Source organism: Phytophthora sojae, assembly GCF_000149755.1.
Source record: "Phytophthora sojae unplaced genomic scaffold PHYSOscaffold_1, whole genome shotgun sequence".
In the NCBI taxonomy this organism is placed as follows: domain Eukaryota; phylum Oomycota; class Peronosporomycetes; order Peronosporales; family Peronosporaceae; genus Phytophthora; species Phytophthora sojae.
Window position 1 is genome coordinate 8,447,559 of NW_009258115.1, and position 22,911 is coordinate 8,470,469.

General features: G+C 55.0%; 11 protein-coding genes across 11 annotated transcripts; 9 read left to right on the forward strand and 2 right to left on the reverse strand.

Moving 5' to 3' along the window:
- Positions 1-236: 236 nt before the first annotated feature.
- On the forward strand, positions 237-1,256 carry PHYSODRAFT_412587 (hypothetical protein; the record flags this gene model as incomplete). The annotated part of the gene is made up of 1 exon (XM_009518101.1): positions 237-1,256. A coding segment is annotated over one exon (1,020 nt), but the record flags the coding sequence as incomplete, so codon positions are not given.
- A 715-nt stretch (positions 1,257-1,971) lies between these two features.
- Positions 1,972-3,235, forward strand: PHYSODRAFT_309660 (hypothetical protein; the record flags this gene model as incomplete). Its single annotated transcript, XM_009518102.1, has 2 exons — positions 1,972-2,124; positions 2,195-3,235. The coding sequence occupies 2 exons, from the start codon at positions 1,972-1,974 to the stop codon at positions 3,233-3,235; spliced, it is 1,194 nt and encodes a 397-aa protein (XP_009516397.1).
- Positions 3,236-4,110: 875 nt separating this feature from the next.
- PHYSODRAFT_475342 (hypothetical protein) lies at positions 4,111-4,548 on the forward strand (the record flags this gene model as incomplete). Its single annotated transcript, XM_009518103.1, has 1 exon — positions 4,111-4,548. The coding sequence occupies one exon, from the start codon at positions 4,111-4,113 to the stop codon at positions 4,546-4,548; it is 438 nt and encodes a 145-aa protein (XP_009516398.1).
- Positions 4,549-5,388: 840 nt separating this feature from the next.
- On the forward strand, positions 5,389-6,021 carry PHYSODRAFT_443670 (hypothetical protein; the record flags this gene model as incomplete). The annotated part of the gene is made up of 1 exon (XM_009518104.1): positions 5,389-6,021. A coding segment is annotated over one exon (633 nt), but the record flags the coding sequence as incomplete, so codon positions are not given.
- A 1,400-nt stretch (positions 6,022-7,421) lies between these two features.
- Positions 7,422-8,348, forward strand: PHYSODRAFT_471075 (hypothetical protein; the record flags this gene model as incomplete). Its single annotated transcript, XM_009518105.1, has 2 exons — positions 7,422-8,019; positions 8,095-8,348. The coding sequence occupies 2 exons, from the start codon at positions 7,422-7,424 to the stop codon at positions 8,346-8,348; spliced, it is 852 nt and encodes a 283-aa protein (XP_009516400.1).
- Positions 8,349-8,993: 645 nt separating this feature from the next.
- Positions 8,994-10,212, forward strand: PHYSODRAFT_294421 (hypothetical protein; the record flags this gene model as incomplete). The annotated part of the gene is made up of 3 exons (XM_009518106.1): positions 8,994-9,091; positions 9,272-9,942; positions 10,001-10,212. 3 exons carry the CDS (start codon positions 8,994-8,996, stop codon positions 10,210-10,212), a joined length of 981 nt encoding a protein of 326 aa, XP_009516401.1.
- A 185-nt stretch (positions 10,213-10,397) lies between these two features.
- On the forward strand, positions 10,398-11,385 carry PHYSODRAFT_309663 (hypothetical protein; the record flags this gene model as incomplete). Its single annotated transcript, XM_009518107.1, has 3 exons — positions 10,398-10,565; positions 10,640-11,025; positions 11,136-11,385. 3 exons carry the CDS (start codon positions 10,398-10,400, stop codon positions 11,383-11,385), a joined length of 804 nt encoding a protein of 267 aa, XP_009516402.1.
- A 1,101-nt stretch (positions 11,386-12,486) lies between these two features.
- Positions 12,487-14,098, reverse strand: PHYSODRAFT_473340 (hypothetical protein; the record flags this gene model as incomplete). Its single annotated transcript, XM_009518108.1, has 3 exons — positions 12,487-12,800; positions 12,871-13,813; positions 13,910-14,098. 3 exons carry the CDS (start codon positions 14,096-14,098, stop codon positions 12,487-12,489), a joined length of 1,446 nt encoding a protein of 481 aa, XP_009516403.1.
- A 1,313-nt stretch (positions 14,099-15,411) lies between these two features.
- PHYSODRAFT_246298 (hypothetical protein) lies at positions 15,412-16,353 on the forward strand (the record flags this gene model as incomplete). The annotated part of the gene is made up of 1 exon (XM_009518109.1): positions 15,412-16,353. One exon carries the CDS (start codon positions 15,412-15,414, stop codon positions 16,351-16,353), a length of 942 nt encoding a protein of 313 aa, XP_009516404.1.
- A 1,361-nt stretch (positions 16,354-17,714) lies between these two features.
- On the forward strand, positions 17,715-20,330 carry PHYSODRAFT_246319 (hypothetical protein; the record flags this gene model as incomplete). Its single annotated transcript, XM_009518110.1, has 1 exon — positions 17,715-20,330. The coding sequence occupies one exon, from the start codon at positions 17,715-17,717 to the stop codon at positions 20,328-20,330; it is 2,616 nt and encodes an 871-aa protein (XP_009516405.1).
- A 1,948-nt stretch (positions 20,331-22,278) lies between these two features.
- On the reverse strand, positions 22,279-22,686 carry PHYSODRAFT_322689 (hypothetical protein; the record flags this gene model as incomplete). The annotated part of the gene is made up of 1 exon (XM_009518111.1): positions 22,279-22,686. The coding sequence occupies one exon, from the start codon at positions 22,684-22,686 to the stop codon at positions 22,279-22,281; it is 408 nt and encodes a 135-aa protein (XP_009516406.1).
- Positions 22,687-22,911: the final 225 nt, after the last annotated feature.

The following is a 22,911-nucleotide window of genomic DNA, read 5'->3' on the forward strand; positions in this document are numbered from 1 at the left end:
TGAGAGCTGCTAAAAAGTGAATGAACGTAAGTTGAAGTGGTCCGTTAATGTCTTCTGAATGTCGTCTGTAAGTCTCAGGGTGATGGGCGGCTGTTTGACACGCTCAACGAGCCAATCAGAGGTCGAGCGTGAAAAAAGCGCTTTTTTGGAATCAGAGCCAGCAGATACTTCAGAGTCCAAGTCACTTTGCATCAACAATGGCGTCAACTGCATCGCAGTCGTCGGACAGCTCGCCTTCCTCGTCTTCCGAGGCGGAAATCGCCGTCCCAACGCCCGCGCCGACTTCGGCCGCCGTCTACACCAAAGCCAGCGAGAATGTATGCATGTGGAAGCAGCAGAGCTCGGACGCCTGCGACTCGCCTCGCTCGTGCTACGACTGCCTGAACACGTCGCCCAGTAACGGCGTCCAGTGCGTCATCAGCAGCGCCGGACTGTGCACCACCATGGCCGAATATGTGTGGCAGGAGGACTACCGCCTCAACAGCAGCGCCGCCGCACCGCACTACTTCCCGTCCACCAACACCACGTACTGCGAGGACAGCGACTCGGTGTGCGAGGCCTGCGCGGCCGACCAGTTCATCAAGTCGGCGTCGGGCACGACGGACCCGTCGCAGTTCTGCGTTGGCGCAGGCGACTGCGTGTGCGTGGGCTTCTGCGAGTCGCCCGTGTACAGCTCCAAGGTCTCGAGCGAGTACTGCGCCACGCTGAGCGCCACGACGACCGTGAGCGTCATGGGCGTCTCGGTGGACGACATCATCACCATCGTCATCTTGTGCTTCACCATTCCCGTGATCGCTTATCTGTGGTGGGTGCGTCGCCTCCGCAAGCGCCGGCAAGCGTGCGAGGAAGCCTGCCGCAACCGGCCGCCCGTGAACGGCCCACTGCTGCCGCTCGTGGGCTGGAAGAAGTACTGCGCCGAACTCGTGGCGAACCAGACGGCGATCGTGGGGGCTGCTGGAGCGGGTGAGGCGGTAGCGACCCCCACAGCTGCAGCGACGGAGGCGGCTAATGCAGCCAACGTTGCTGCGCCGCTCACCAACCTGCAGGTGGCGACGCTGTCGATCGAGTTCGAGGATCCGCAGCACCCGCTTACGGCCGTGACGAGCACGGGAAGGCGCCGATCTAGCATCGACAACACCAACGTGGTAAGACCGCGGCCGAGTCAGCCCGTCAGCATTGCCGAGGGTGAGGAGGACGAGGACGAGGAAATGGACGCGCGCTCGACGCCGTATGCAGAGTTGGGGGACCGCACAGCCTAGGTGCAGTAGGTGGAGCTTAATATGAGTGCGTAGCTGTGAACGAGTTGCATGTGTGGTGGGGAGCGATTGGTGGCAAAACACGCGCACGGTCCGCTTGGCGGAAGCTTTCGGATGGCATTCAGCGCCAGGCCTTGAAGTGCGCTTCAACGTGGTCCGATTTCGCACCAAAGCTTCCCGCAGGGGCAGACTCAACAAGGGCGGACCCCGACGTCTTCGTGAGCTGGGGCCGACGGACGAGAATCGGATCGAGCTCGATTGGATGGATCCTCTAGACTTCGAGAGCTCTGCCTTGTGTGGATCGATATCTGAATAGCTTTGGCGATTTCAAGCTCCTGGAGGCAATCACGCATGGTGGAGCTTCGCTGGTCTGCTTTACCTTCAATGCTGCACGGGAATCAACGTTCGTGTCGTCACCCCATAACCTCCTGCGCGTCGACCACGTACATTGTTCCAATCCAGCAATGAGGAGCTCACGTCGTCTCCGTTTGGATCGACCGTGAGAGGCAACCGCCGGTTGTGTGGTTGCAGTCCCAAAGCTTACGGCTGGATGCGTCCACCGTCATCCCCGCGTTCGTGGCCGATCGTCCAATCCGGTGTGCGGCCCGCAGGCGATTCGTCCGAGATCGATTTTCATAATCGCTCGGTAGGTGAAGTCTCACTTGTGCGACGAGTGGCTGGCTACTCTTCATTCATTGCTGGAAAGTCCCCGTAAATGACGGATCGGAACGCGAGCGCGTCGGCGTCGGCCGACACCATCAGTGCTTCGAGCTGCAGCTGGAAGACGACGACGGCCCAGGACGGTGACTGCTTCCTGGAGCCGCGGACTTGCAGTGAGTGTCTAGCGGATACCCCCACCACCGGAGAGGTAGTCTTGCTGATCAAATGGCCCGACAGACGATGGCATCCAGCTAACCAACGCCGCTGTGCTCGGACAGACCTGCGTGCTGACTGACCAGGGCATTTGCTTAGGCTTGAAGGAATATGAAGAAACGTTGTCAAGTGCTGGGGGCACCTACTACGTGGCGGGGAACGAGACGTACTGCACTGCCAGCAACGGATCTTCATCGTCTTCCAGCACAACCGACTGCGTCCTGCTTGACAGCTGCGAGTCTTCGTCGTGGCTTAGCTACGCGCGGAAACGTCTGCCTCTGATCATCCTCGCTGTCGGCGGAGGCACACCCGAAGGCTGCAGCTTCGCGACAGACACCGTCAACGCTATTACCGGTGCTGAGTCAGAGTCCAATGATTCTAGCTCTGGTTCGCCGGCCGCCTCAAGCAGCAAGGACACCCTTGCCAGCGAAGACAAGTGCACATGGTACCAGAACACGACGCTGTGCAGCACACCGCGGACCTGCTACGACTGCCTCAACACGGTGGCAGACAGTGGCGACGCGTGCACGATCACGCCCGACGGATACTGCGCCACACTGGCGACGAGCTACAACTACAAGCTGGACTTCCGCAGCCCAAGCAGCAGCGGGGCCGCCAACGGGTACTTCTACCCGTCCACCAACACGACATACTGCGAGCCCAGTGACCGAGCGTGCACAAACTGCGGCCTCTCTAGTGCTACCAGCAACTCGGCGTCCTACTGCGTCGGCTCGGACGGCTGCATCTGCGTGGCGTTCTGCCAGTCTGCGAGCTGGCAAGCGACTGTGCTGGCCGACAAGTGCGCGGCTTCGACGTCCTCGACTTCCTCGAACCTCTACGGCTCCGAGTTGCCGTGGAAAACCTTCTGCGTCTGCCTCAGTCTGGCGGTGGCGGTGGTGCTGGGCGTGATTCTCGGCGTCTGGCGCGTGCGGCGGGCGGTTTTAGCCCGGAGGAGGGAGTCCATGCGCTGTCGACGGTCCGAGACGCGGCGCTCGACGCTGGAGCTGGAGCTGCCGGCCTGGAAGGCGCTGCGCGAGGAGCTCATAGACAGCAAGGTGGACCCTGTGGGCGAAGGCCGCGGCCGCCTCCGACCAATGGCAAGTTGAAGTTGCCGGTTTGAGTTTCTGTATTTTAGACTTGGTTTGAGTATAGACGGACAGCGTAATCAATTGCGAAAGAAAAGAGACCCTGAAGGGATGCTGGCCAATGACAAAGCGACAGTCCGCGAGAGCAGGTAATGTATCGCCTATGCACTTGGGATTCACTGTTGCTCTCTGACAAAACCAGACCGGGATTGACTGCAATAGTCCACGAGGATTCGACTGGAGAGCATAAACCGGTAGGGCATCACGCTTTGCGTACCAAAGAATGTGCAGATGGTGACGTATGTGTCTGGAGTCAGTTTACATCCATAACCTCCGGTTCGAGATCAAGTGACACATCAAGTGATACAACCGCGGGCCGAGGGTGAGGGTGAGGGCAGCACGCAAGCCCAAGGTTAGACACAAGCCATCCCTTTCGATCCGCCAGTCGCGCGTGGCAAGCAGGCAGCACGCAGGGCAGCTCCGCTCCCGCTCCCGCATTCGCAAGCTTCCTCCCTCAAGACTCCCAAGTCCAGCCTCGACCGTTACAAGACCCCCTCAGTTCTTATTCGCGCGGCTGACTGGCGACTAGCAAATTAATGGAGACCACAGAGCCCTCCGCCGCCACCGGTGTCAGCGTCAACGACACCTCCAGCTCCAGCACCAGCACCCGCAGCGGCTCCGACACCGTCGACGTGAGCATCCAGAGCTCCGCCGCAGACGACAGCAATGCCACGGACGTGGGCGACTCGGACAAGAGCGTGAGCTCCAACGCCGGCGACTCGTGCACGTGGTATGACGACGGTGAGTGCTCGCGGCCGCGCACGTGCTCGGACTGCCTCAACGTGCTGCTGTCCAACGACGCGTGCGCCGTGGACCCGAACGGCGCGTGCGTGAGCATGAGCACGTACGAGAGCTACCTGGCCAACCGCTACTACTACACGCCGCTGCAGCGCTACTTCCCGTCCAGCAAGTACACGTACTGCAGCGCCAACGACTCGGTCTGCTCCACGTGCATCCAGCAGTGGAACGCCAACTTCGAGAGCACGGGCAGCGCCGGCATGTCCTCGTACTGCACGGGCACGGACGGCTGCGTGTGCATCGCGGACTGCGAGGTGCCCGACTGGCAGGACACGGTCATCAACGACCAGTGCTCGGCGAGCGGCAGTGGAGACGGAGCCGACTCCGGGTCGTCCATGGCCACGCGCATCACGATCTCAATATTCGTAGGCGTTGCGGTGGCGGTGCTGCTAGCCTTCGCCACGTGGGGAGTGCGCCGATTCGTCAGTCGCTGGCACAATGAGCCTGGTGGTAAGTTAGTGGTGGTTGCAATGTAGAGGTCGACACGCGCAGAAGCTCACTATTTCTTGTTGATATGATGCAGTCATTCGCCGCGAAACCCGCACGAGGCCGCGGCCGCCACCGACAGGACCGCAGCTGACGCTGACTGGGTGGAAGTCGCTGCGCCAGAACCTCATCGACACAGAGAACGGCTTTGTGAACGCCAACGACGCAGTGGCGCTGCAGCGTTATATCGGTACCAACGCGAGCACCAGCAACAGCTCCTTCGCCCCCGCGACAGTCGAATCTGGGCCGGAGATCAGGCTCGAGCAGGGGGAGGGATTCCGTCCAGCGTCGCCCGGCGAGTTGGAACGACGCGCGCACGAGACTGCGCAGCAAGAGAGAACTCCCCTCTAGCTGCTGAAGCTCACCCAATATTATCAAGCCAGCCATCCAGCCAGCATCAAGGAAGACAGCTCGACTCGTCCAGCAACCGCGACGTCGTGCTGCCAGGAAGCAGTTATTGGGACGGAGAGGAGCTGGCCTCCCGTCTTAACCCGAATTGTAAATATGATAACTTGTAAACACGCCGCGTAACCCAGCAGAGTTGTTAATCCGCGGCAGTAGATCTCCGGAGCCCAGCATTCCCAGACGGACACGAAGCACAACGTCTATCGCAGAACCCTACAGATGATTGCCATTTTGCGCAGATTCGGCTGGATTCTTGCCGCAAGTCAAGGTTTGGAGCCGCTCCGCACCAGCATCTGCTGTTTGGCTGCATTTGGCCCGAGGTATGGACGAAGATCAATTAGCGGTGCAGACTGTATCGCCAGCACTCTGGCAGTAGCTCCTCGCTAGACCAATTCGAGCTCCCTACACATACTATGAACGCGTCGCACTCGTCTTCAGGCTCAAGCTCGTCCGTGGGTGACAATGTTGGTGACACGCCCACGCCCGTTACCAAGACTGTCAGCTCAAACACCGCGAATTCCTGCACTTGGTACGCGGACTCGAGCTGCAAGCGGCCACGCACATGCTACGACTGCTTGAACGTCAAGGTCTCCAGTGGGGAGTGCGCCGTCATGCCCAACGGCATGTGCGTGAATCTGGACGAGTACGCGCACTTCTTGAGCACACAGGAGGAGTTCGGCATCTACTACAAATATTACCCGTCCAGCGAGTACAAGTACTGCAGCGCCGACGACGCGGCGTGTTCAGCGTGCAGGTCGACGTGGATATCCGACTACAAGTCGGCAGGAACGATCGAAACACCGTCGTATTGCACAGGACTCGACGGCTGCTTGTGTCTGGCTCGGTGTGAGCTGCCAGATTGGTCTTCGTCGATCGTGACAGACCAGTGCAGCTCAAGCGGCAGCATCGGTACGAATAGTAGCCGAACCTCGACAGCGTCTCGAATTGGCTTCGCGCTCGCTATAGGGATCGCGATGGGCGTTTTGCTTGGACTGTGGGGCATCAAGCTGCTGCTCCGAGGGCGAGGCAATTGTCGAGGACGCGGATCTTACGTCCCCGGTACGTTGTGGCATTTTGCACTCGCTCTTGATAATCGGGAACTCATTATTCTTTGTGTCATTCATTGCTGCAGCTATACGTGAGACTTGGGCGGTGCCGCGTCGGTCGCCTAAAGGCCCGCAGCTTGAGTTGACTGCTTGGAAGGAGCTGCGTGAGAAGCTCATTGCCGTCGAGCAGGAGGCCTTTGGAATCCGAACTGAGGCGTCTACAGTAGAGTCGCAGTCGGATGTGGCGGCGGCAAGTACAGCAGACGCATTGGAGGAAGGAGAAGTCTACCGCGCAATGTCGCCGAGCCAGACAGCACGGCAGCCTATCGATGCGCCTCGGTTGCAGTCTTAGTGGTCGCTCGCTTCAGAAATGGCGTTCAGGTATCCTGCGACTTCAACTAGTGCTAGGCGCACGCAGCACCAGTATTCAGCGGCGACGAATATGCTTAAACGTTTAAACTGCTTGAATGACCCCTCGCAAAATTTGAGGTGTTGAGAAGTGGTGTTTGAAGTGTACACTGTCAACAGGACAGAATGGCGCACAATAAAAGCAAAGCCGTGATTCAATTTACTGTGGCGATGAAGCTGCTCTAGGTTAGAAGCGACGAGTGGAGTCCACGAAGAAAATCGAGCTTGGTAAGCTTAGAAGTTGCCGCAAATTGCTTTCTCGATTGACGCTATATCAATAACAAGCGGCTCCATTCATGGGAAGAGCTTGGACATTGATCGCCAGGATGACCACGTGCACGAACGGCAGCGGAGCGTTCGAATCCTAAAGGTCATTACTACCTTAGCGCGTTGATGAGCGGACATCACCACTACATTGCTCCCTACACGCACTCCAGTAGGTATTTTGCCCGGATTCCTTGGACGTGGAGCAGTTCATCCCATCTTTTGCTGTGAAAGGTGTCCATTCATTACGTTTGTTGCAGCACATGACATACATGCAGCTCAAGCGCCAGTACAAGGCACAGTAATCTGGCCTTTGCACGAACAATTCCCGATTGAAACCTTTTCGTGTGCATGTACCAATAACGCCAGGAAAGTATGGTCTGTTGGTACGCCCAAGATCGATTCACCTGGCATCTCCTCTTCCGCCTTGGAACACTCCTCCGCCACAACATTTGCTTCCTGGCTGTATCGAGACCAAACGTCACCGTTTCATCCGTTTAAACCGATAGATTAAACCCGTTTCAGCTCTGCGTGTTTCTGCAAGCTGAAGATGCGCCCAAAAGAGACAAGCGCAGCCCATCTTCTGCTTTGCGCTCATATCGGAGCCAGTCGAAGCACAACAAGGGGTCGCAGCACCACAAAACAAGTGCGCCCCAGTGTACCTCGGTGCGACGGCCACGCATCGAGCTTCCTGCGACGGAATGCCGCCGCCAAAGTAGAATTTGCAGCGCCGGATCAAGATGTCCGCGAACTCCAGCTCGTCCTCGGGTGATTCGGAGACTGTGACCAAGACGACCAGCTCGAACACGAGCGATTCCTGCACCTGGTATGCTGGCGAGAGCTGCTCGCAGCCTCGGACAGGCTACGACTGCCTCAATGTGTTGCTCTCGACGGACGAGTGCGCCATCGACCCCAATGGCGCCTGCGTCAGCATGTCCGTCTACGAGGAGTACCTGGCCGATCGAGCGTACTACGAGCCTCTGTCCTGGTACTTCCCGGCCTCCAACTACACGTACTGCAGTGCGAACGACTCGGTGTGCTCGACGTGCATCGCCGAGTGGACTACCAACTACGAGACGACGGGGAGTGCCGGCACCAAGACGTACTGCACGGGATCGGACGGCTGCGTGTGCGTCGCAGCGGCGGAGGTGCCGGATTGGGAGACGACGGTCATCGCAAACCAGTGCGATGGCTCGAGCGCTAGTGCCGACAGTTCACAAGAGTTCTCGTCGGGTACGCGGATCTGCATCATCTTGGCCATGTGCATCGGCGGCGTCATGATTTTCTCCATTTTCGCGGTGCGGAGGTGCATCCGGTTAGCTTCGTTTCGGGCTTCAAGTGCGTCATGCAACAATCGATATGTTCTTGGTAATTGGGGATTGGAAATTCTAACTGTGTGTTGCGGTTTTGCAGGATCTGGCTCAGTGCTTCGTACTCCGCCGGGACCCCAACTCAGCTTGGCCGGTTGGAAGTCGCTGCGCGCGAAGCTTATCGAGACGGAACATGGTTTCGTCAGGGGAGACACAACCAGGCTGGACACGACAACTCGCAGTGCCGAGGCATTGGCGGAGGCGCCTGCTATCACTGTCGAGGTGTGCACCGTTGCTCCTCGGCGGCCAGAGTCGCCTCCACCATACGAGGCCCAGTACATGATGGCTCCGATGTAAACTCCTCCTGGCGTGAACAAGTGAAGACCCAGAACAGACCAGACAAGCAGAAGCACGTCGCGAATATTTCTTATTGCTATGAGACCAGTTGAAGTGCTCACACGTCACAGCCTTGGCACTTCGTAGGAATGGTGCCAACATGAGTGCGGGCGATGATGCCAACAAGACGTTGAAGTGTGGACCTGGTACTTGCTATTAACGTTACTATAAATTAATACGCAACATCAGGAAAAAGTCGAGGGAGAGTGATGCTCTCCATCAGTGCAATCCACACGAGCCTTCGAAGACGATTAGGACACAGAGAAATTGGAGGTGTAAGTCATCAGCGTTCCTAGTGTTATCAAAAACTTTTTCGGTAGCGCTGGTTGCTTCTATAAACTGGCAGTTTGCCTACGGGAGGCAAGGCGGACTACGAGCCCGCGACGTTTGCCATGTTCTTAATACTCACCCTTTTAGCTCGAGAATTGAGCGCGGAGGTCATCGTCGATGGCTCATCGTACTGCATTCTGGGTGGCCTGTGCACGAAGTGTCAATTTGTACCGATGCCCTCGAAGACTGAGTAGCACTCATGCCATGAACAGGGAAATCCCGCCACTGCATCCGACTTGTAGCAAAACAAAAGTACTGTACTGCCGAGCAAAAAATATGTACTGCAGCGTCCCTGCTAAAGAAATCATGTCATGTACTTCGAAGTATTACCAGCAGAGCACTGGCGGAGTCCTGACCGTAACACAAACAACGTAGTGAGTGATGGTCTGCTCCTACGTTTGGCTCGAGCAAGATCTAACGATGCATGCACGTTGCTTCAAGCTAGTTGCTTGAGACAGTTCACACAGGACCTTCAGTTGCATAGGATGAGCAGTTGCAAACACTGTTCATGATGAACTCTGTTTGCATATACCTACTACATGTACATGTACCAGCACAGACCAGCTTCACCCTGCACGCAAGTGCACCCACGTCTACATACCGCTAAGCATCTCCGATCGACAGGTAACTCAAAGTAAAATTTCCAGCAAACAGCAAACAACCAAGATGTCCACGAACTCCACCTCAACAGCGGGTGACTCGAGGACTGTGACCAAGACGACCAGCTCAAATGCTGGCGATTCTTGCACATGGTACGCCGGCGAGAGCTGCTCGCAGCCTCGGACGGGCTACGACTGCCTCAATGTGTTGCTCTCGACGGACGAGTGTGCCATCGACCCCAATGGCGCCTGCGTCAGCGTTTCCGTCTACAAGGAGTCCGAGCCTCCGTCGGGGTACTTCCCGGCATCCAACTACTCGTACTGCAGTGCGAACGACTCAGTGTGCTCGACTTGCCTCTCGGAGTGGACAACCGACTACGAGACAACAGGAAGTACCGGCACCAAGACGTACTGCACGGGGTCAGACGGCTGTGTGTGCGTTGCAGCGGTGGAGGTGCCGAATTGGGAGCAGACGGTCATCGCAAACAAGTGCGATGGGTCAAGCACCAGTGCCGACAATTTTCAAGATTTTTCACCTGGAACGCAGATCGGTATCATCTTGGCCCTGTGCATCGGCGGTGTTGTGTTGTTATCTGTCTTTGTGGTGCGGAGACACAGCCGGCGAGGTAAGTTGTGCATATCTTATTGATACGATGCGAAAAGGATAACAAAGCCTCATCTTAGCTCCCGTGGACCACGGGCCGTGGTATTTTCCAGAATCTGAATCGGCACACCATGCTCCTTCGAAACCTCAACTGAGCTTGGCTGGCTGGAAGTCACTGCGCGAGAAGCTCATCGAGGCCGAGCACGAGCTCGTCGAGGGAGACACAGTCAGACTGGACGTGCCAACTCGCAGCCCTGAATTACTGGTAGAAGGCCCCACCGCCACTCTTTAGGCGCGCACAAGTTGTGAACACACTATGACAGTTGAAGTGCTCACACGTCGCAGACGCTAGTTCGATTAAGTGCGAGCTACGTTGAAGCTGCGGCACCACCAGACCACGATGAAGATGCGCGGTGCCGTCGGAGATGTACCACCGCCAATCGAAGAAAAAGTCTCTAACGTGGTAAATCCCCCGCCATGGCTTCCTCCTGGGGGTCCAACGGTAGTTCCAGCGCTGCAGCGGAGGTGACGACCCCCACCAACGTCTCCACCAGCGGAGACTCGTGCACGTGGTACGCGGGTGCGAGCTGTGAGCAGTCCCGGACGTGCTACGACTGTCTAAACGTCGGCGTCGTGGGCGACACGGTAGGCACACTTTAAACACTAACCTAACCGGGTTAACACTAGCCTAAATTTTTACTAAAATTGTATTCATGCAGTGTGCAGTTGGCAACATCGGCCAATGTTTAAGCACTTCGGACCGAGTGGATGGAGAATCGTACTACCTGGCAGCCGGTTCTACCTACTGTGAGGCGTCGGACAAGAACTGTTCTACCTGTCGTGCTCGATGGCTGGAGGAGTACGCGGCAAGCGGAGAAGTCAAGTCATCGCCCGTGTGTTCCGGAGAGAATGGCTGCATTTGTCTTGCCGTCTGTGAACGGGAGGCGAAGAACTCGCTGGTGATTCAAGACGAGTGTCCAGCCTACGAGAGGGCCAAAGTCGGGAGCATCATGCTGGTGATTGCCATGGGCTTCGCCTCGTTCATTGTCTTCTCCATGCTCACCTATTGTATCAAGAAGCTGTTGAAGTGCACCCTGCCATGTAAGTTATGAAAAGTTTAAGTGAAGGTTATGATAGTGCTAACCATGGCTATTTTTCAGGGTTCGAGTTGTATCCGACGGATCCGTCTGTTGTGGGAAGTCGACGTCCGCCGAGGTCGCCCCGTGGCCCGCAGTTGGCGTTGTCAGGGTGGAAGTCGATGCGAGAGAAACTGATTGAGACAGAGCACGGAAACGGAACGCCGGGGGCTGGGTCAGCAGGGGTGATGAGGATTCAATTATCGGCGGCGGAGGGGATGGCGGTGATTGTAGAGGAAGGTGAAGGCTTTCGCCCTGCTTCACCCAGCGAGCAATATCGTTCTCTACACCCCGAAGAGGTCGCGCCCGCATTGGCGATGTTGCGTTAGATGTTGTTCAGTTCTCCCTGACAGGTGATGTAGTGTTCAAGTCGTTCTTGAGCTTTTAATCCACATTTTTTTTGCGTATTCTAACTTGAGTTGTTTAAAGAATCATATCCTTTTCAACTTTTAGCTGGCACAGCTACCCAACCCTCCTCAACGTTTTAGGCTATGCATATCGATTTCTCCAGCTCACTTCTGGCTAGAATGAATACACGCTTCCATTCATCAACATCTCCCACCTCAGTGTCAACGCAATTAAACCAGAGTGAACTGGATCCCGAAAAATCAATTAGCATTTTCAGCTTTTTTTCAAGCTAGTTCTCTACAGTATTCAGCTTAGCAATTGCAAGAGCCTAGTACTGGTTCAAACGCGGAATGTTGCCTCAGTCAATAGACATCTTTTGCTCTCGTATTTAAGTTGACGGGGGTTCTCGAGATTTTCTGTTTCCCTTTCCCATTGCTCAAGATGGCGAAGAAGAAGACAGGCAACATGAAGAGCAAAATGACGGCGCCGATGAATTCGGGGTCGGTACAAGGAGAGGAAGGGTCTCGCCGCTAGTGGATGGAAGCAACGCATCGGACCCGCACCTCCTTCCTGCCAGTGCCGCAAAGCTGACGCAGTCGTTGATCGGACTGAGTGACGAGCAGCGCCAAGTTCTTGAAAAGGAACTCAATTTAACGGACGAAGATACGCTTCTGGTCCTTCGCATCAATCCGAATTGGCAAGGTCAAGTTGCTGCCGCAACAGTTTGTGACGCGATCGATACATTTGGAATGAGGAACAACGAACGCCGCGACGCCGGAGAAGGTTGCCACAGCGAGATTTTCCACTTCGAGCATTATCAAGATCTTGGACCGTGCAAGACTGCAATCCACGCGGCTCACCCTGAAGCATTTGCATACTCGCTTAGTGCGGTCACTGCCATTGTGGCCGCCGGCCTTGTCGGAGGCAATCTTCCTATCGAGCGAGCCACTGGCATATGGAGTTGTCGTCAACAAGATCGCTATTCGTCAGGATGATGCACAAATTTTCGATTTCTTCTACTTGTAGCTTTCATAGTAACAAGTAATTCAGGTTTGGGGGCAGGAAATTCTGCAGAGCGCAGGCTAAATCGATGCCGACGATTGTATTGCCACCGCTGACGGTCGAGCTGGCGATGGAGGTGGAGCAGGGAGCACGGGCACACCAGGGGACAGCGGGCGGTAGCCGTCACCTTCCTCTACAGTTACCATAGGAGCATCGTCTGGAGCGTCAGTGAGATGGTGGCCGACAAACTCTTTGTCGCTGATGTTGCGTTCATCGGCGATGAGCCCATTGCGCATCTCTTTCCACGCCGACAGCTCCAGAGTGAGACCCGTCGTGGGCTGCCTGCGCACTGCGATGCTTTGTGTGATCATGTTGTGCCAGCGAGCTTCCCTTCCTGAATTTCATGAATATCACGACAAAAGTTAGCACTCAAACCATAAATGAAACCCCATCAGACCACTTACGACGAGCGCGGAACATGTTGAAGAGCTGCAACAGCGCCGACAGCGCGAGTAAAATGCCAATCACGACGATAGCTGCAATGCCAATGGGTGAGAGGCTGGATCCAGTACTCTCGTCCGTGGCCGACGAAGCTTCACAGCCTTCTGCCACCACGATAGACCTCCAGTTCGGCGATTCGCAAAACGCCACACAAACGCAGTCGCTCTCGCCAACACAATACGCCGACAGGTTTGCTTTCCCAGAATACGCGTCCAAGACCTTGTCACTCAGGCATTTCGTGCACGTAGCGTCGTCATACTCGCAGTACGTCGTATTCGTCGACGGAAAATAGTGCGCTGCACTGTCGGAATACACCCTCCGATAGTCCAGAGTGTAGTCGTATTCATCGATCGTCGTGCAGTATCCTCCCGGTGTGATGGTGCACTTGCGTCCGCTGTAAAGCGCCGTGTTCAGACAGTCGTAGCATGTCCGCGGGGTCTGACACAGCGTCGAGTTCTGGTACCACTTACACTCGTCGTCCGCAGCGTAGGCGTCCTTGGTGGCTGGCACCGTCAAACTGCTGGACGCTGAAGCGTCAGCGCCCGCAGAGGTAGACGACGAATTGGCCGCCAATGGGCAAGTCGTCGTCTCGTTGTTCTCCTTTAGATACGCTGCGAGTCTCGCGAGCGTATCGTTCCACCAGGACTCGGACTCGCACACGGCGACGCAGACGCAGTCGTCGGTGCCCGTGCAATACACGGACGGGTTGTTGTTCCCAACAGTGAAGGTGGTTTCTTGACAAGAATTGCACACCGAGTCGTTAGGCTCGCAGTAGGTGGTGTTGACCTCTGGGAAGTAATTGTAGTGGATCGGATACGTGAACGCCGACTGCGCACGTCGGTAGTCCTCCGTGTAGTCATAAGCCGAGATGTTCTCACACAGGCCGTACGGCGTCAACACGCATTCCTACATGGAGGCAAAAGTGTATCAATTTCTTAGTTAGAAGGGATTTATTTTACTGTCAGACTCGATGGAAAGAGAGAAAATAAGAAATGCACATACTTGCCCGTTGCTCAGCGCCGTGTTGAGGCAGTCGTAGCAGGAGCGAGGCTGGATGTAGCACGAGTCGCCCGTCGTCACCTGCTCCCAGGCGCAGTCCGAGGCGGCCACAGCGCTGCTGCTGCTGCCGGCGGAGACGACGGCAGCCGAAGAGCTTGAGCCCGAGGACGTGGACGACAGCGAGCTCGACATGCTGCGGGGGTGGGTTGTGTCGGTGCTGGAGAGCACCCGCGGGAGCGAGCGAAGACCAGCTCCGTCGCTCCTCTCTGGACACTGTGTGGTTTACTCTTGGAACTCTTTATACTGATTGACCTGCGGTGTATAATAAAACAGAAATTACTTGAATTAAGCTCTCTCGATAGTTTGCTTATATGAGCATTAGAAGGATCTGTGATATTGATATTGTATAGTGTGATGGATGAGGAAAAGTCCCACCGTTGATTTGCAGCGTAGCCTGCGCAGCGCTTCAACTTGCGGTACAAACGGTGGATTCCGACGCGCTTCATTTCAGCCCAATGGAGCTGGCACCTCTCTCCATCGGTCGAGAAGGCCCCGACGCTGTGGTATGCACAGTGAAGTGTGAAAGGAGGCTTCTGCCTGAGATCATGAAGCAAGTGGCGATATCTCTCATGGCTGGTCATTACAATGACACCACGTTAAGTCCGAACGGTTTTTGAAGCGCTCCGTTGCTGGCCCCTGTGCGTGCGGAGACCTACGCCGGTCCAACCACGCGATCGTCTCATCGAACAAGCACTCTTCCTTGAATTCACCGAAAGAGTTTAGTTTAAGCAGCTTCGACTCGTCTTCGACTGTTTTGCGCGCTACAGTACTCACGCTCTAGTCTGTACAGTGCATGCACTCGTCACGATTTTGGGAGAGCATTGGACGTATCTGTGCACTTCATGCCTGTTGTTGCCGTTGTGCGCCCGAGGTGAACGACACCTCATGGTTGTCAACGATAAGCAAGCATTCTTGGCAAATCCAAGTCGATCTCGAGTCATGCGAAGCTCAAGCGATTGTGGTAGACATCTCCGCGCGCGAATGAGATTTCGGGGCTGCAATGGATTCGTCAATGCTTCAATACGAGTCCCCGTGCAACCTGCTCCGTTGAGGTGCCCACTTCACTTGCGTTGCTTCGCCGCGAACCAAGTGTCATCGAAGCATTCGCGTCCAGCGGAGCGACGAGACAAGGGCACACTGTATAACATGGACTGACGCCAGGCAAAGTCACGGCGTGGCAGTCCACCCCGGAGCTTAGCAAAGAACAGTGTTGCCGTCAATGAATCTCATGGTCTCCGCAAGCTTTGTCCATTGACGACAACCGGCTCGTGGGGCTGGACAGGGAGGTACGGGCATTGCCGTGGTGCAGACACAAGGCGCTCATTTCGATGAGCTTTTCTCATGATACCAACTACGACGGCTTTCACGTACATTAGCGCTTTTGCGTCGCACCAACCACTTCGCAATTTACTCACTTGTCCTCTCAATCGTCCACTCTCCAAACAATGAAGTCGCCGACGTCGCTTGCGCTGTTTACCGCGGCCGTCACGCTTGCTGTCGCCAATGCCGAGTACTTCACCGGTGACGGTACGGCCTACACGCTTGGCGATACCTCCTCCAGCAACTGTAACATGATGTCATCGCTCGGTTTCGCCACCACCGACTACGCCGCGCTGAACAACGACCAGTGGAGCGGACTGCAGAACTGCGGCCGCTGTGCCGAGGTGAGCTGCGACGATGACCGCTGCGTCGACAAGACCAAGTCGGTCGTGGTGCAGATCCTCGACCGTTGTCCCGAGTGCAAGCACGGCGACCTGGACCTGTCGCCGTCGGTGTTCAAGACGCTGACGGGCTCGGACCCGTCGCGCTACACGATCAAGTGGAAGTTCGTGGACTGCCCCGTGACGGGCAACGTCAACTACTGTCTGAAGGGTGGCAGCAACAACTACTGGACGGCCATCCAGCCGACGAACGTGGCGACCGGCATCAAGAGCCTGCAGATCAACGGCAAGGCTACCAAGATGCTGGACGGAGCGTACTACTACCTGCTCGACGGTGCTGGTTCTGCGGTGGCGGACCTTTCTAAGGTCACCGTATCATTGACGGACATCAACGGCGTATCGATGAAGGACACGGTGAGCTTGAGTGCCGGTTCGTGCACGAAGGGTACCAAGCAATTTCCAACTTCGGGTGGTTCGTCTCAGTCAACGGTTGCACCAGCGTCGAATACGTCTACCCCCACATCCCCACCGGCAACAGTTCCAACGCGGACACCCGTGCCGACGCAGACCCCAAGGCCTCAAACGCAGTATCCAGGCGTGACTCCTCAAGCTCCATCTTCGACTGCACCGACGCCGACTGCCACTACTGCATCGCCGATCCAGCAAGATCCTCAACAACAGCAGGAGCAGCAGCAGTACCAGTGGGGTGGATACGGAACCTACTAACCTTACTACAGAAGGGTAGATGCTTCTCCAACATGCGACCAACTTCAATCATGGTTCAAACGCGGAAGACCATCTCAGTCAATGCTCCTCAATACTTCGGGGTACAATACATGTACATACAGTACATGCATTACCTGGTGTTTCTATCATGTACATACACTTTATTCTCAGTCAACCTGTGTGCACTGCATACCGTGCAGTCTTCCCTGAGCAAGTTGTCTTATCTTACCAGAGAGCTCTTACAAGTATGTAAGTTGTCGCGTGACCTCAACTCAGTCTCACGACACACAGCAAAGCATGAACCCAAGCTCCGACTTAAAACTTTTAAGTTAAAGAGAGTGGTTGCTGCACTCGTCTACTGGAGTCATCTTTTGAATTGTCCGCACCAATAACCTAACCACACTTCTGACCTCCATCCGAACTTCGTATACGCGGTATACTTTCGACTTTCAACCATGTGCAACCGAAGCAAAGCATAGGTCTGCAATGTTCGGCGCGTGGGCCGGAAGGTATGCCTAAGTAGGAGTTTCTATCTAATCCAGATACCTCGCCTGGCCGAGCCGAGGACTTAGCGTAAGGCTCGAGGGGTTGGGGCAGGTCGCGTAGCGGCGCCCCTCGAAGTGCCGTTGCTAAGTCCACAGGCGAGAGCCAACGTGAGAGTGTCCTACCCTCTTTAACATCAAGTAACAAATGCTTAGTCGCTTTGGTGGTCGGCATTGGGCCTTCTCGAACATTCTTCATCTTACCGGTCTATACATGGAGTATACAACTTGCTTCAGTTTTGGTCGGTTCTTGACGATCGTGGTCGGGCGCAAACGGGTACAATAGTCTCGTCACAGCCTAGTTTTCCATATGGTGGACGGGTGCAGCACAAGTGCCTAAGTTAAAAGTCGTTTAAAAATTGAAGTTTGCACCGCTGTTGTGCGCCAGCACAGCGACACTGCACCACATCGTCGCATTGCACGAACACTATGCTGCGGCGTTGATCGTGGCTTTGAGGCTGCGTCTTGCCTCCGGACGGCACCATCTTCCTGGGCCAGGGCGAAATGCACCAACGCGTGCAGGAATTCATATGCTCCGACCAAAGTTTAGCTTGAGTGTCGGCATTGCATCGCCTGGAGGAGTTTTATCGATTGCCAACTGGTTTGGTAGAGCTTGATGCTGTTCTTCGTCAAGTGCTGGGACATTGGCCACGTAGCGTAAAGGCCGGCCACACCGCTCCACAAACAGTGAAATGTATGGCGGTGCTGATCCCTATGGCGTGGATGCCTCCCGCACTTATCGGCCGGGGGACAAGGGCAAGAGTTCATTCTGACTTTTTCCATCTGCGGGACGCTTTGCTGCGTCGCTGTGGATCAAGTATGAAGCTGTACGCGGCATTCACCTTGCTGGCCACTGCGGCCACGCTGGTGGCGGCTAAAACCAGCGACAACGTCGCGCAGCACAGCAGCGGCAGTGGCGACTCGTTCAACTCGACCGTCGGCTATGATCATACGTCGATTCCGACTGTACTACCGACGGCGACGCCTACTCCCGTTACGACAGCCCCTCCTCCGACCAAGCAACAGTCGATCTCGTCTAGTGGCAAGGACGACACGCAGCAGCACTCGTCCCTGGGTAGCGGGAGCGGAGAGTCTCATCAAGCTTCGAGCTCCGGTCAAGGTGACGATAAGACTCCATTGCCAACGGTGGTGCCTACAGCTGTCCCCACTCCCATTGAGCAGCAGTCGAGTCCGTCGAGCGGTAGTGACGCTAACCACGCGTCTCAGCAGGGTAGCTCGACCAGCGAACAGGCATCAGGGAAGAACTCGAACGCTGGAAGTGCCGACGACAAGAAGACGGAGCTTCCGACGACTCCCCCCACTGTGACGGACTTGCCTTCGACCACGGCGCCGCCGTCCACGCCGCCGTCCACGCCGCCGTCCACGCCGCTGCCAGGCTCATCGAGCAGCCATGACGAGGGTCAGAAGGGGTCGAACTCGGGTAGTGGAAGTGAACAGGACAAGTCGAGCTCGAGTCACGGAAGCCTTGAAGGAGAAGAGACCCCGTTGCCGACTCCGACCGGTGCGCCGGCAACGACAGCGCCGTCAACTACGGCACCCGCGACTAGCCCTCCGACCGAAAAGCCCTTGGGATCGTCGAGTAGCGGCCAGGCCACGCAACAGAGCTCAGCCTCTGCGAGTGGCAACGGCAAGACTCCAGCTTCGCATGAGTCGTCGAAATCTGGGAGTGAACAGGATGAGACACAGCCACCGACGATGCCTCCTACTGATGCTCCGACGATTCCTCCCACGGTGAAGCAGTCGGGGTCGGAGAGTGGCAATAAAGACAAGCAGACGTCTCCACACTCGAGCTCGGCAAGCGGAAAGGATGGCGAACAGAACTCGCAGAAGCACTCCGCGTCAGGAAGTGGCCACGATGAGGACTTCAAGGTGTCTCAAGCGAACTCGCAGCACAGCTCTTCTTCTGGAAGTCGCCACGATGAGACCAGTCCGACTTCTCATGAATCTTCGGGCTCTGGAAGCGTTGAGATTCCGATGGTGACGCCTACGATTCCTCCTGTCACTACTCCTGCAACAACAGCTCCTGGTACATCGGCCCCTTCAACCTCGCAGCACTCCAGCAACTCGAAAAGCAGCGACGCTTCTCAGGCATCTCACCAGGACTCAAGCTCAGGGAGTGCTGCTGATAAGAAGACGCAGTCGCCAACAGTGACGCCTACTCCAACGAACACCCCGGCGACGACAGCACCTCCGACCACTAACCACCCGAGCTCGTCCAGTGGCAGTAATGCCAGCCCTACGGCTCAACAAGTCTCCAAATCCTCCAGCGGAAGCGAAGACAACAAGCCCGTGACCTCAAAGTCTTTCAGTGGAAGCGACGACGCCAACCGCTCGAGCTCTGGAAGTGCGCATGGCGAGAAAACCTCCGTACCGACAATGCCGCCGACCGTTTCTCCCGTGACGAAGACCCCTTCTACTAAGCGCCATTCGAACTCATCGAGTGGCGATGACAAGCCTCAAACGAACCAGTTGAGCTCAGCCTCGGCTAGCGGCAGCGATGAGACGCACCAGCAGTCGTTCAGTTCGGGAAGCGTCGATGGCAAGAAGACCCCCTCCCCAACGATGCCCCCAGTCGTATCGAAGACTCATTCGCCGACTACGCCCCCAGTCGCAACGAAGACTCCTTTACCTACGATGCCCCCAACCATAACGAAGGAGCCGTCAACGATGCCTCCGATCGTAACGAAGGCCCCCGTGACGACGACTCCTTCGACTAAGCAGCAGTCAGAGTCGGCGAGCAGCAGTGGCTCTACCAAGACGTCCTCGGAGGGGTCAACTTCCGCAAGTGGAAGTAATGGAACTCATCAGTCCTCGAGCCCTGGAAACAGCGACGAAAAGACCTCGTCACCGACAATGCCCCCTATTGTTCATCGCGCGACGAAAGCTCCTACGACGACCGCGCCGGCGAAGAAGCAGCACTCGGACTCGTCAAGCGGAAGTGATTCTACTCAGCACTCGGATTCGTCGAGTCAAAGCGGTTCTACTGAACAGGACTCGGGCACTTCAAGTGGAAGCAATGATAGCCACCAGAAGGCGAATTCTGGTAGCTCCGAAAGCAAAAAGGACGAGGCACCGACCATGCCTCCTACGGTGCCCCCAGCGACGAAAGCTCCTGCAACCAAGGCCCCTTCAACGACCGCCCCAACCAAGCAGAGCTCGGACTCGTCGGATGGAAGTGAGACAACGGAAGCTCCCGTGACAGAGACCCCAGAGACGAACGCCCCGACCAAGCAGCGTTCGGACTCGTCGGTTGACAGTGAGGCATCCCAAAAGGTCTCGCGTGTTTTCCATTCTTCGGTCCCAGACGCCGACACCGTGGGTGCTGAACAGGACTCGACGAATTTAAAACCGAAGAGCGAGGTCACCCAGAAAGAGGAAACCAGGAATGGTAACGCCGCGAACTGCGCGATGTGATAAGCTAAGATTCTTAGCCTAAGAATCATGTTCTTAAAAAAATCTCCAAAGTAACACAAACTTGTTCATTATTTAACGGAAATTACCGAATATTACCCCGGGCACTTTTTATTAGTTTCTCATTTTCAAAACAAATATGCTAAATTATGGATATTACCCAGTATTTCATACATAAACATACTTTCGACAATAAATTCATAAATATATACTTGATCTTTGTATGGAAGTAACATTGTAACCCAGGGATACACCTTGGGTTACGTTTTAGAGGGTACTATACGGGTAAGGAGTATTATTCGGGAATTTACGTTATTAGAAGCCCATAGTGAACTGTAGAAACTACATTTCTCTAATATTACAGCATGGCCGCCGGTTATGGATGGGTCAGCTTGTTATTTGATTCGAATCAAACTGATTAATGACCGTTTTTATCAGTTTGAAATTGTCTAAAGGGTTTTCTAACCATTAGAATTTCGCGTAAATTGAAGTTGATGGGACCCTGAACATGGCATGCTGACTGCCGGCTTGCGCATTGCTACATGTATCGAGCTGAAGGGGAATCGCCCAAATAACGCTGCGGTACTGTTAGCTGCGGCACGGATGCTGTTAAATATCTTGTTCAGCACGGTAATACTTTCAATTCAGTCTTCATGTGCCATGTTCAACAAAAGGATGACGTCAGGTTGCTAGGGCGTGTAGTACGCGAAATGATGTGCGGTTGTCCGAGCGTGTATAAGAAGTGACATGTACGAGCATGTGTACTATCTGGAGTAATTCGCCGCAATAAAGAAGTTCATCAGGAATGCCACCGCAAAAAAAAACGAATCTTACTATATAAAAGCGTATGTAATCGTAAAAAAGCGTATCTGACGTTTTTATTGGTTTGGAACGTAATTTTCTGAAAATGACCATTCCATACCACCGGTACTTAATTCGTAATTTATTTGTAGCAGACTTATTTCAGATTATCCGGATTTTATGCTGATAGAATCTGGAGTTGTCTTCCGATTTGCATAAAATTCGAATAATCCAATATAATCTGGAAATAAATTACGGATAAAGTACGGCCATGTAGACTTAAGCTTTTAGAGAGAATTCTAAGGCTACAGTACTACGGTAAACAAAGCATCTTCCGGTGGAGACGGACACTACGTACGGCATACCGACCGCAAACTATCCTTGCGTTAGGATTCGCTTTGGAAGTGTGTGGTTTTGGGGCGGTGGAGACTAGCCAGGATCCCAGATGGACCACACAAGGAACCGTCGCTAGAGAAAAATGATGAGGATAGGAAATAGGTAAACGTTGGCGGCGTGAAGGTGGCCACAAGTGATACCTGTTGTGCCTCAATCGTTCTTGTATCTTCGCTCCAGCAACGATTTGGAGCAACAATACGCTCACATTTATTTCAGTTCCTGAATTGGCTCCTACTGCTGGCACGGCACAAAGGAAGAGCTTTTCCCAAAAGGAGTAGCGATTTGACCCATCTGTCTCAAAAGGAGTCGTTGTTGCAAAACGAGTAGTTGGGGTGCACCACATACAGAACTCCCCGCCTTAGCCAAAAAGGTGGGACCAATAAATCTTGCAAGGTTAAGAGAATTGCAAAGGAGACTAAATATACTGATTTATTACAACATTGCGGCGCATTGCTATTGTGCAAGCTTCCCGCACTCGACACTTTCCCTCCCGTTTTCAGTTAAATCAGTATATGGTGAATTTATGCACGGATGTGCATGGATGCTGACAACAGTGATTTGTACTATCTGTGCGAGGTACCAAACTTTATGCAGGCGAGGGTAAGCAGGGGAGTTCTGTACCATCCACATTCCTGATGCAGACCACGCAGGTGCACCACGCCATCCCCAAGGACATTAAGCCGCTGGCTCAGCTGCCCCCCCCCCCACAGGTGACAAGTTCCTGGCCAAGAGCTTGGCTGAGCTTACGGAGTACCTATTGTGGCTGCTTCGCGGCTCCCGCCTCCGTACACAAGTCGCTGGGCAAGTCGTTAATATACGAAACCCAGAAGAGCTGAGACTCACCACGCTCTCTCTTGATCGAGACGCGAACCTCCCAGCCACACACATCACCGGGAATACTCCTGTCGTCGACCGAGGAGATGACAGTTGTCTCTCCCTCGTCATTCGAGACGGCCCCTTTGGGCTTGGTTTTTTTGGCGTGGCTGCAAGTGTACGTCTTCATTGTTCCACTGCTTTTAACACAACAGCGTGTATTGGCATTGTACGTGTAGTCCTGCATGAAATAGGTCGCGTCTGTGCCGGAGCTGAAGCGCATGCCCTCCTTCAATTCAGACGTGCCGTGTTCAGCGTTTAAGTCCATGAGCGCGCGAGCCGATGTCATTGCGATGGTGGGACGGGTCTAGAGCAGGGAGCTGGTTGTGATAGCACTACGAGAAAGATGGAGAATGCCAGCTAAAACCCACGCCAATGTCATACCGCAAATAGCACATACTCTATCCTAAGATCGCCAAGAATGGTATGTGGTGCACCCCGGCTGCTCGTTTTGCAACAACGACTCATTTTGAGACAGATGGGTCAAATCGCTACTCCTTTTGGGAAAAGCTCC